Genomic DNA, 12,885 nt, shown 5'->3' with positions numbered 1-12,885 from the left:
CTACCTGTATGGGCTGTCAATCTGCTATCTAAAAGGATTTGTATTTGCAGCTTCATAAAAAATTAGATTGTAATATTTGATTGTAGTTTCTGCTGAAAATACCAGAATTGAGTGGAAGGCAATAAGCTTTGCTAGTTGGTGTAATCACTTGGTAACAAGTGTTGAAGTGAGAAGACCAAATGGCCGTAGGCAGGTCCTTAGACACGTCAATAGCAGTAGGGAGACGAGAAGGACAGCGAGTCCCAAGAGCCTCATCCACAGCCAGACAGGAATACGTGCTCTGAAGCAAATTGCTCATAAGCAAATGTGCTTATTTGCCTACTTCTTTAGGGCAGATGTGTGAGTTGCCACGTTCTCCTTGGGCTTCTCTGTCCCGGCTCCTGTTTATATATATTGTATTCCCAGCTAGGAGCTAGATCTATTGATGTGGGGGCTGTGCTGAACTGTCCTGCCCAGTATCCTTCACGCCTTGAATCTGAGTGTGTTCATGGTTGGAAGTTACCCAGAATGAATCTTGTCCATCATTCTGGGGAGAGAACGGGTGAAGAAACTCAACTTTGGTCCCAAAGCCACAACCAGCAGAGTGCTTGGCTGGGTAAACCACGCCCTGCTCCCCGAGAGCACTTCTCCCTCAGGGCGAGCTTTCTGTTATTGCCGTCTTTGAGAGAGCGATCACAAGCAAAGGTGAATATTATGGCTCCAGGTTGGATAAAGGCTTGGTGAGCTGGGAGACTGCATCCGCAGAGGACTGGAAGACGTAAGCAGAGATATCTGCGAGGGTGTGTTTGGAAGGAGATATATATTTAACCTTATGACAAGCATTGGAAAGCTCTGTGACATATGACAGTTTCCTCAAGGGTTGTCAGAAATCAAAAGTAGATACGTGTACTGATACCACCTTCCTTAAGCTCTTAGATATTTTCCTTGTTAGGAGTCTGGCAAGTCTAGCAAGTCAGTCAGCACTGCGTATTTTGCTTGTTGTTTTTTGATGGTGGCTAAAGATCGATTTCTGAATCAGTAGACACCTATGAATTATTTTTCTCACTTTATAACAGTTACGTTAATTCACATAAAGAACATTTTTTGCAATTAAGATAAGTTAGTATCAATTCTTTATGCACTGAAATGACTAGGTTTTCTGCTACTGTTTTGGGAGACCAGAATTAGGACAATTCTGTTTTTGGAGCTCCATGTATTGTATAGAGAGATCACAAAGGTATACTTAGTGACAATTTTGAATCATTACGTGATTATTTCAAAACATAAATGCACATAAACCTAACAAAAACTTCATAGTACTGTATTTTATAATTACCGTATTCCTAAAAAATGTAAACGTTCAGGCTCAGTTTTCAACGTATTGTTGTTTGATTCATGTTGCTAAAAACAGCTCAGCATGTTCTCCTTTTCCAGGAGTATAAGTGTAGTTAGACACCATTAGACAAATTTTAATTTTATTGCTGTCTATCAAGTTCAAGCTAAAGCTGAATATTGTACTAAAATGAAACAAGCATCTCCATATCCATGTTATGCACCATTATTAAAAGCAATTTGAATGAAAAATAAGTATCTGTTCGAAAGAATGCGTTATAGCTCTCCCTTATTCTCATGTCCCACCATCTCTTCTTTTTATAATGCGGTCAGAAAGTGAGAAAAAGTAAGTTCAAGTCTTCCAGGTCAAAACTGCGAGGGAGATTTTCACAGAAGAGCTAGTCCATGGAAAATAAGCTCAATATATTTTTCTTGCATTTTCCATTAAAACATATTCTCGTTGTCATGCAGTTACATCATTCATTTGAAAGAAGACTTTCCAAAGTTAGTTGCTAACTTCATTTTCTTTCCGACTGTGTCCATGCCTATCGGCACTGTCCATGCCCAAATGATTGTGAAAGTTGAAGAAACAGGGCTTGCACCAGAATACGTTACTGATGGTTGCTTTGTAATTTCTAGTTGCATGAACATGCAGCTTATCTGGTGGACAGTTTGTGGGAGAGCTCTCAAGAATTGTTGAAAGACTGGGAATGTATGACAGAATTGCTCTTGGAGGAACCAGTCCAAGGAGAAGAAGGTATTTGTGTAACCTTGGTACTTTATTGATATCACACAATATTGTTAATTATTCCTTTAAATGTTTGTTCTTTGGGGCATAGAGATGTTTATGCTGTGGTACATTCAGAAAGCATATTTGAAGAAGAACAGGTAATGCAGACTTTAGTTTAATCCATTTTTAATGGGTTCACTTCAAAAAGAGTGTAGTTAGTTTAATATTAAATTTTTCATCTTGAGATGTCTGCTGTAGTGTGGTTGCTTGAAATTTAAGACTGTGACTTTGTCTTCACATCTGTGTGTGTAAATGGCTACTATATACATGAATAGTTTAATATATTAGGTCATTAGATTTTTGAATAAAAAAGCACTTCAGGTGGTGATAGTAAAATATGGGGCTTTTCCAGACAGTGTTAACACCTAATGAATTCTCAAGAAGAATAAATTAAGTAAATTCTCTTGCAATTAGTTTTGAATGCCATTTCGTTAATAGATCCATGTGCACAAGATTGGTGGCAAAGGGTCCCTGATGGAAGTGATGAGTTTTCTTTGAGATCCTTTATAAACCTTCAGGGTTTCCTGCTTCAGGGACCTCCAAAGTGGTGTGCCAATTGAAAAGCTGACGTACTCTTGCTGCGTCCTAGCACGATCGTCTCAGCGTATCGATGTCTGACCTTCTGGTGTCCATCTGTTATAATTGTGGTCTTCTATTTCTATGGCAAGTTCCTTAGGAAAGGACTTGGCATTTCACAGTTTTTTGTTTGTGTATAGCCTAGTGGAGCTTGGCCCTCTAGATGTGACCAGATGTGACTTCCCAAAGAACAGTAATAATATTGCAGGATTGTGAAAATATTTTGTAAGGAAGTGCCAGTGAAGTCAGTCCCTCTCTGTCCTCCGTGCCACTCATTATTTTGTAGATCTTCATTATATTCTCCCTCAATCATCACTTTTTCCAGACTGAGAGGTTCCAGCCTATTCAGTTATTTCTTCTACAGGCATCACTCCAGCCATTTGATCGGTTTTGCTGCCCTTCTCTGAATTTTTTTTCAGTTCTGCCATGTCCAATGTGAGGTGATATGAACAACTCAAAAAGCGAGGGAACAAGCTGTGATTTTATACAGCAGACAAAATGTTTTCTGTTTTGTTCTCTATTCCCACTGTTTTAAAGCTGCATTCACAGATGGTGTGTACATGTCATCAAAACTGATGTTACCTGTTCTTTTCCTTCCGTAGCAATGTCTGACCGGCAGGAGAGTGCTCTTATTGAACTGATGGTGTGCACAATCCGGCAAGCTGCTGAAGCGCATCCTCCAGTAGGCAGAGGCACTGGAAAAAGAGTAAGTTGTATTGCAGTAGGTGGTTCAGACCTGTGTGTGTTACTATAGCAACAAAAAATATTTGTCTACAGTGCCACTTTGTGACACTTTTAAATAGGGTTTTTATAATCAGTTTCCTGTTTGATATAAAATTTTTTGAAGAAGTAGAAGTAGTAATTCTAGATGTCTTTGAATTTTTTGTTTCATTTTGACTTTTACATTGCTGTGTTGATTAATATTAATTTCAGCCTTTTTATGACTTTCAGATTTTCTTTGTATCATACCCCTAGCTTAGATGTATAGTCTACCAGCCTCTACCGCCTTGTTGTTCATCTGGGTTAGAATTGAGAAAGTAGAGCTCAGGGCAAGTAAGAGTGCCTCTGACTGTCTTTCAATGGAAGGAATATGCTTTCAATATGGAGGTGCAGAAGAAGCCCCCAGTAGGTTCATCATGAGAGCAGTTAAGCATTGGAACAGAGGCCCAGGGAGGTGGTGCAGTTTCCATCCTTGGAGGTTTCCAAGACCCGAATGGGCAAAGCCTGGAGCGTTCCTCTGCTGTGAGCAGGAGGTAGGACTGGGGCCTCCTGAGGTCCCCTCCCACCTGAGTAGTTCTGTGATTTTAGGTATCCATCCTTTTTGGCCTCTTCCATTGGGTGCCGTAAAAAATCTCAGAATTTGACATACTGGCCAAATGGCCATCCAGGTGCTAAGTCTTTTGTTTATTATATACTGAGTGTTCAGAGACCTACATCAATTTTCACTTCCATTGCTGACGCCGGGTACTGACTTCTAAGCATTGCATTATAAGTCATTTGGACAACATGAGATCAGGGGATCATCAGGCTTTCATTTGTGTTTTCCGTAAGTACAGCATCCAGCACCTTGGCTTTGCAGACAGATTTTCCTGCTTCTTGCAGTCCTCCTCTTTTCTATAGGTTAGACTAAAATTAAGTAAAGCCATATGAACATTTGGTATTTTTGTTAGATTCAGTTGTGAGTGATTGTAACTAGATTATTATAGAATGGCACGGGCTCATTTAAAATGAAATCTAGAGATAGACCTATTATTCTTTACTGCTAAACTAGAGCAGCTACTTAGCTTCTTAATTTTTATGTGCCAAAAGCATATTAGCTTTATTTCCTGAAACAGCGCCCTGGGAAAAGCTCCAAGAAACCATCAGTTTAAACATGGTTTTTATACTTTACCTTACAAATGCATATTCTAAGAAATTCACTGAAACATTGAGAGGGAGATAATCTGCAGAAGTCATTACTCCAATTTACATAAGCGTTTATTTTCCTGGGTTACCCGCTCTGCATTATCAGTACAACTTAACCGTGTGTTTTGTCTCTACTTCCAACCATCCTGGCAGAAAAAGCAAACATCTAACAAAAATCTTGTGTTTGTATTTTTTGATTGAGGTAGCAAGTAATGTCACTATTAGCTTTCTGGGTAATTTTTCTGTCTCAGGAGATCCACAGTTCAGATCACTTAGTTTCAACAAGTTTCTTAAGTTTTAGAATGTCTATATCTTTATTTCTACAAAGCTAAAGAAAACACGTTAGTAAAATAAAATTCACCTTCTGAAGAGTGATCAAAAGAGCATCCTGGGGACCCAGCTTGCTTAACAGCACCATTGCCTAGTAATATTTGGTTACTGACTGTGACTGGGTTGTCAGAAGGTAGGGACCTACTGTGACCGCTGTACTGACGTTGCCTTCTGGTGCACTGGTTGCTTCTGCTGCCGCTGGTGGCACTGCGTTGCGAGCCGGTACAAGATCTGCAGTTGCTGCTGTGGTGTCCAGCTATCTGCCATAAGCTGTGGCAGTGGCCTTTTATCCCTGGTGACAAATCTCTAGCTGTTCCCGTCCACTTCCACCGTTGTTTAGGATCCGTACTGCCACAATAGGCTACCTGTCATCCAAGCACACGTCTGTCTCAGTTTCTCCATGATTTTGTTTCCAGCTGTTCATCCTCACCTAGGGAGAGAAGCAGGTACAACATTTAGCTTTTGCTTGTTTTCAGTTAGGTGATGAATTCTGGAGAGTTAGTGGTGGGGACCTCTGACTTGTCAGTGGAGGTTTGTCGTAGTCCTGTGATCTTACTAGCAGCTTCTCCAAGCTGAGATGCAAACAGATTTCGAATTATGCAATGCCCTTGCCCTTCTTGAAAAATAGTTTTTCTTCTGACTTTGGCTTGTAACCTTTATTGTGCAGTCCAGTAGCTTTGCTCCACATAAATGTTTTGCTAACCTGGAATATTCTGTTACCCTTATTTGCTTTCAGAAATATTCTTCATGACCATTCTACCTTTTTGAGGCTAAGAAGCCATCTCTAAGCTTTTACTGAGCACGCTAGGTTGATTATTATCCATCTGTTCACTCTTTCAAGGTGTTTTTGCTATGACAGCATTTGTAGCTTCAATTTATCTGTCATTAAAATTTGTAAATGAATTCTGTGAACTTGAATGTATGTTCTCACTGAGAATTAGATTCCAGTTTAGAGATGAGGCTCTGAATCTGCTAATGAAAATCACTGTTACAGGGTGGGTTGGTTTTGGTTTTCTTAATTATACTTCATTTCACCCTGATGTCTTACATTAACACTATGTCTAATGTGTGAAAGCCACAGCTCAACTCATTTGAAAGTAACAGCAAACCTTCCACTCACTTGGGTTATATTTGAATTTGAGTCCTAAAAAAAATGTTGATGTGTAGAGACAATACCAGGCTGGATGAAATGACATTTTCCTTTTTGGGCTTCTCAGGACACATGGTCCTCCCATGTAACCACTCTTCAGTCCAAATGTTTTAGGATTTTTTTGCTCCTATTTTGATGATTTTTTGAACATACTTGCATAGGTTTTTGTTTGTATTAGTAACTTTAGAAAGATTAATGACTGCTATATTTAGAAGCTTTATTCATAGTAGTAATTTTTAATTGCTTGCAGGTCTTAACGGCAAAAGAAAGAAAAACTCAGATAGATGACAGAAATAAGTTGACTGAGCATTTCATTATTGCACTTCCTATGTTACTCTCAAAGGTACATTTTTCTACAGCATAAATTGTTTGCTGCTATTTACAATTGTCTTTAAACTTTTTCATTCTATAGTATAGATTTTTATTTCACTTTTTGTTTTGTTTCAATGATGTCCAGTATTCCGCTGATGCAGAGAAGGTTGCAAATCTCCTGCAAATACCTCAGTATTTTGATCTGGAGATCTACAGCACAGGCAGAATGGAAAAGGTATAGTATACGAGGCAAGAACTCTCCCTGTTCTCAAGAGTCTGACTGAGTATTAGTCATTTCCCTTGATTTGGTGTATTCTTTGCTTGAGTTTTGTTTTGAGTTTCATTGTTCAGATAATGTGAAAGCTGAACTTCTCTTCTGCTCTGCAGCATCTGGATGCCTTACTGAAACAGATTAAGTTTGTTGTGGAAAAGCATGTGGAATCAGATGTTCTTGAAGCCTGCAGCAAAACCTACAGCATACTCTGTAGCGAAGAATATACCATCCAGAATAGAGTTGACATAGCCCACAGCCAACTTATTGATGAATTTGTGGATCGGTTCAATCATTCTGTAGAGGATCTGCTGCAAGAGGTTGGTTTTCTTAAAGTGAATCTAGATTACATAAAATAGACTATGATAAACTGCAGAAAAACATCCTTACTTGTCATGAAATTATCCATGTGAAGACAGTGCGACAATAACTATTTCATAATTATTTGGAGCTATTTCTCTAGGTAGAAAATCCCCTAAACTAGCCATTAAGCCTGCAGAGCATTGGTGCTGTAAAACGAAGACCACAGCACTATCCTGCTTCTGCAAATTTAGTGTAATATTTGGACAGTTCACAAAGGAAATGAAATGGAACAATAAGTGAAAGCTGATGAAAAATGTAGAGAAAGGTGCATTTACATGAATGCTGGTGGTGATTCTAGTAGTCCTGAGTGGATATATGCATGCAACAGTATCAAGACTGGATTATGTCTTGAATGGAAGAAAGGATTTGGTATAACATTTATGTTGGTTTACTGAGAGAGTTCTGGAAAGAAGGAAATAAAAATGTAGGTCCGAAACCTGAAGGTATCTGGCATTTACTTAAAAGAATTTATCCTTCAAAATACATGAGACAAAATACATTAAATAAGGATAGAAATTACTCATATTTGTTTTGCTTTACATAAATTTAACTTTGTTTAGCACTACTTAATTTGATTAGTTCTCACGCTTTTTAAACATGACTTAGGGGCTACATAGGTCTTTTTCTTCACTTCATACAGTTTAATGCACTGGCACATACACTTAATTTTTGATGCACTTGTATAGAAAGTTAGGCCGCAGTCTGTATTTTATAATTGAATATCAAAGAAAAGAAGCTTTTCTCTATCTTTATGTAGTATGCCACATACATACATACATACTGTACTGTACGTAAGGTACTGTACACCTACAAAGCAGATGCCGCGTTTGTTCTCTCTAGAGACAATCGTGTAATGGCCTGTGTAGCAAACACGAATGAGGTCCCCTTGGGGACATGCAGGGCTTGCAGAGTCCACTCCACTTCACTGTGAAGCTGACTTTATCCATCCGTGGGGCACATGTTGTCTTCCATCCCTTCGGGGATTCAGAGGCTGTGCCCTGTTTCCTGGGTAGCTTAACTTCGACACGCAAGAAAAGATCCGCTTACCATTTTAACAGAGTTGAGGAGACACCCACAAATAATATTTTCAACCGGAATCCCAGACTCAGTTAATCGCTGCAGGAGTGCTGTGCAGCACGTATCATTTCTCCAATTTACCCGTTCTCTGCACAGCAGCTTTGAAGAGGAGTCAAGAGAAAAGAACCAGCCTGTACTCTACCTCTACCTCTAACTTTGCTACCTCCTTTTCTGTTGTCCATGTACCCTTTTGGAAATCAGCAGTCCCATTAATGTTGAGTTTGGTTTACTTACAGCATCAGTCACCTTGTTCTTGGATTTTCTGGTTTGAGGATATTCAGTCCTGTTTTCACTTCTGCCACCTTGCAATCCTATCTCTGTATTTCAGAAGCCTTCCTCAGGGATTCCTCTCCAGCAGGAATTATGGTCTCTGGGACCACTTTCTGGCCACTACAAGCAGTAAAGATGAAAGGAGCCTGGGAATCTGCCTTTCTTCCACCTGCAGGCCACATTTCAGATCAGTTATGCCAGCTCATGCCAGTAAAGCATTTAGGTTCAGTTGTGTTTTAGACTATGGATGCATGAGCATTGAGAGAATCCAGAAAATGTGCTCTGTGCATCAGGTACGCTGCAGAGGCCTGCAGCATTGTCCTCTCCCTCCTGACACTGCTCCGACCTCACCTCTACGCGAGGGGAATCAGGAGAGAGCAGCAAGATCCCAGGATTCATAAGTTACTTCCATCCATTCTTCCCAGAAGAAATGCATAAGGGGGAAAGTTTTATCCTGCAAATTTCCTTTTATTACTTAGAACTGCTCTTGAATCTGTAAGCCTGTAACTGATTATTTGCACTCCATTTCCTTTCCCTTATCTTTTTGGGCGGCTTCTCTCTATGCAGTGCTCAAACAGGAGAAGCCCTGAAGGAGGCACTGAGATGACTGGACAGAGATTGATCTTCTGAAGGAGCAGGGGCCAGTGGTAGCAAATACTTTTGCTGCAGCCTCTTCCTTCACCCAGCTTTGGGCAAGGGTAGAGAAATGCGAGCAAGGGCTTAAGATCTTTGTGCGTATTCACTTGGGGAGCTGCATGAAAGATGGATGAGGATTTGAGAGAGAAGCTGTGACTGGGAGTCAGATGAGAAATGAAGAATTAAGAGCTTTAGATCCATAAGAAACAGGGAGGGCAGAGGTCAGACGTGTGACAAGGAGAAGGATGGGGAGATGAAAATAAGACAAAAATGTGAGAGAGCAAGGAATTTAAATTTTGACATTTGTCATTTTCTTTATTGGATGATACTTTGTGGAATAATTAATTTTAGTAAGCGTATTTAATCATTATGAAGAGATTTTAGATTCTGCAACACACTGTTTGACGGCTTCCTGCTAGGTTGATAATGAGAGAAACATTGATTGACCATTGCATCTGAAGGCAGGGAAATGTTTAATTCCTGGGCTTTTAACTGGAAAACGATTGATCAACATGAGATGAAATGGAGAAGTATTGCTTTAAGTGTATTTTCCACTTCAGAAAGTTCCTGGAAAAAATGAAGTTTTGGAAAAGCCTTCTTTCCAGTGGTTCACTAGGAGAATTTGATGCTCAGTTTATATAAAATTTTAGGATAATGACATTTCAAAATATCAAAAAAATTGAAATTAAAAGTTTTGAATTGTACAATATTTACTCTTGGGTTCGTGATTCCTCCAGATTTATAAAAACTAAAAACCCAACCCCCTGAACATACAACTCTGTATGATGTGACTGTCACGCGTTACAATGTGTAACACGCTGAATAGCAATGAAGGATATGAAAAGAATTTTCCCATTGATCATTGTAAAAACCTCCTGTTAACATCTGCAGTTTGCTGGTGTGGAACAAGAGGAGCATTTGGCTTTATTCTTGTAGCTCATTCCTCAGCTGATTGTTGAATTGCAGCTCAGGCCTTTTGGTGAAGTGGGTTAGTGGGTTTTTTTGCTTGGAGAATGATTTCTATTGCTAAAGAATGCTGATTTGAGTATTAATACTGTGATACCGCTGAATATTATCAGATGATCTTGCTTATTTCCGAGTGCTATGCAGTGGTTTTTTCATTGATTTTATTATTACGAAACCAAGATAAAAATAGTCATAACATTTGAATTTAGTTTTGGTGTCAACATAAACTCTCAAATGATTCTGCTCCTCCCTATGTAGTAACATACTCTCAGTTCATAGATTTTGCACTTCATGGATTCCTTTCATTTTCAGGGAGAAGAAGCTGATGATGATGACATATACAATGTGCTGTCCACACTGAAGAGATTAACCTCTTTTCACAAGTATGTGATTTTCCTGTAAATTTTTTTAAAATTATTATTTTTTTATTATTATTTTTTAATTGCATTTCAGCAAATATCAGTTGATGTCTAGTGTTAGGAAATAAGAAAATTTATGATCTAAACTGTAAAATTCAGATTGCTGAATGCTTGATGGCATTGTGAGTATTACAATTTGGACGTTCTTATTTAATGACTTATTACTTTTACAGATTTGATTTGTTGTGAAAATGCATATGCCTATCATCTTGTGCTAAATGATTTCATACCTAGGAGTGCTGTACTGATACTGCCCTGCATGTCAGACAGTCGGTACGTAAGGGACAGTTCATATCTCCACAGCCAATGGATGCACAGCACATCTTTGCTTTGAGCCTCAGCTTAAGAAAGCCATAGAGGAAATTGTTTCTCCCAGTTTCTGGAGGTCTTTGAAATATTTCTTCTCAAAATAGTGAAAATGAGTAGTAGTAATAGTAATCATTAATAGTTTGTGGTGAGAGTTTGGAAGACAGCATTTCTCTTCCTGCAGAAATGCCAGGAATACACTCTCCAGCTGAGTTGTTGGCAGTCTTAACTGCCTCGACTACACAGAACCCCCCTTCACCAACCACGGGGTGCACCAGAGCAAAGGAGCCAGGCATAAGCTTTTTGGGTCCTATCACTCTCTGAGAGACCTACAGGCACCCCGTAACTTGTAGAGCAACTTGGAGCATTTCACTTGAATCACCTGAATTTCAGAGGATAACACACTGACCTAATCTTCCTCCTCTGTCAAGGAGGAAGTAATTGCTCTTGGTCAGCAGTCAAGAAAGCTTCATAGGCTGCTGAGAGTCACAAATCATTTTTTCCTTGTCACAAGATACGAAAGGAACTTGTTTCTTTAACCTTTTTTTTATACCAATAAATGTATTTGGTCTTAGTGACTTGCTTCTCCCTCTGTGCTGTGCTTGGTCCTCACTTAATCCTAACTCTTGTGTTGGATCACTGTAGGAAGTAGTTCTGAAATAGCTGTTCTTTCTTTCCATTTTACAAGAGTCCCACAGAGTTCATTAAATCATTACTAATTTCTGTAGTGAAGCATGCTGATACATGTGCAAATTAGTTTTTCAGTCTCTCTGGTAAGACTCTGGAGCCACTCCTGCCTTTCCCGACAGGACTGGTGAAAGCTGTAATTCACATCCAAGAGAGCAACACAAATCTTCAGACTTTCCTGAGAGAGTCTCTTTTCTTACATACTTTCTTCCTTTAGAGTTCCAAATCTCTAAAGAGATATTTCAGACTCTAGACAAGGCTTTGTAGAATTAAACACAAATCAGGCTAGGAAAGGAAAGGAAAAAAATGAAATCATCAAATCTTGTAGAGCTGAAGAATAGCTATGTATCACTTCTCAGCTGATTTGGGATTTGTGATCGCATTTCAATGGGAATTTCTAATTAATAATCTGCTTGTATATAGGGACTGAAATCCTGTTCATTATGCCACTGAATGTTAAGTCTGCTGTGGTTTCTTTGTTAAAGGGAAGCAATCATATCATCTGAGACAGAGTTTTACCAAACCTTTACATAGGAGATTAAGATCTTCAATCCAGACTTGCACTGAGTATTCTCTTTTCAAAGAACAGTAGCTGTTGCCTGATACTGTAGTTGTCTGTCATCAACTGGTAGCCAAAGGAAATTAAATCAATAGAAGAAGCTGAAATGGTAGGCTAACAACTGGTATCTGTCAGATCTTCAGACAGTGCAGTAAAAAGCAACTGCTGAGCTTTCAAAAAGAAACGAGTCCATCCCTTCTTGCAGTAGGAGAACCCTCAAACTAACTTGTCTGTGCTTGTGTTTCCTTGGAAGTTGCTGCTTCATATTCTAGGATAAAGGAACCGTTAACTCTTTTTTTCCGGGGAATTGGGAAAAACAAGGCAAGGATTATTAGAAAAGCAGTCCAGACCCTGAAGTTTCCATACTAAGGTTTCCTTCTTTCTAATCCTCTTTCTAAGAGGGCATCTCATGGTAGTTCTTCATTTGGGAATGAAGAAAATAAGGACAAATGTCCTGCAGAATTCCTCCTAATTGAATTAAAGTAAATCAAATGGTAATTGTATCACTTGCAGTATTAGAAGAGGTCTGTCACCTTACATGCTGGGTCATGGAACCAATTCAGTGGGAGATGGTTATTTTAGAAAGAACAAGATGCTCTTTGGCAGCAAAGGGCTCACAGCATGCTTTTTAATTAAAATGTCTTTCATCAAACAAGGATAGTGGTATTTCAGGTACAAATGAAATTCTTCATTACAGACTTTCCTTTCAAGTCTTCAGAATATTAAGCCTATTTGAGGTTTTCTGAAATAAAACACATAGAATAGACATTCATGCTTCTTTTTTTTGCCAGAATCTCACCCACTGTTGCAGCATCTGTGGGGGGTTTATGTACATGGAGACAATCCTTCCAAACTGTGTCTCCCTCCACCCCCCCCAGCTCAGCTGAACTCTCACACTGCACACATTGGTGCCGTATCAGTTTGTAACCCTTGTTACTTAATTGCTGCAGATACAGC

General features: G+C 39.2%; 1 protein-coding gene across 1 annotated transcript in view; it reads left to right on the top strand.

The window, feature by feature from the left end:
* The window catches only part of STAG1 (STAG1 cohesin complex component), a 141,391-nt gene that overhangs the window by 90,545 nt on the left and 37,961 nt on the right, over positions 1 to 12,885 (top strand). Inside the window, exons 15-20 of the mRNA XM_085303921.1 lie at positions 1,951 to 2,068; positions 3,280 to 3,383; positions 6,313 to 6,405; positions 6,520 to 6,609; positions 6,762 to 6,965; positions 10,270 to 10,340. Coding sequence (XP_085160047.1) covers positions 1,951 to 2,068; positions 3,280 to 3,383; positions 6,313 to 6,405; positions 6,520 to 6,609; positions 6,762 to 6,965; positions 10,270 to 10,340 — 680 coding nt within the window. The remainder of the gene's footprint in view (positions 1 to 1,950; positions 2,069 to 3,279; positions 3,384 to 6,312; positions 6,406 to 6,519; positions 6,610 to 6,761; positions 6,966 to 10,269; positions 10,341 to 12,885) is intronic.

Source organism: Rhea americana, unplaced genomic scaffold, assembly GCF_003343005.1.
Source record: "Rhea americana isolate MKP2758 unplaced genomic scaffold, rheAme1 scaffold_200, whole genome shotgun sequence".
Classification (NCBI taxonomy): domain Eukaryota; kingdom Metazoa; phylum Chordata; class Aves; order Rheiformes; family Rheidae; genus Rhea; species Rhea americana.
The sequence above is the reverse complement of the archived record's forward strand: the minus strand, read 5'-3'. Positions and strand labels throughout refer to the sequence as shown.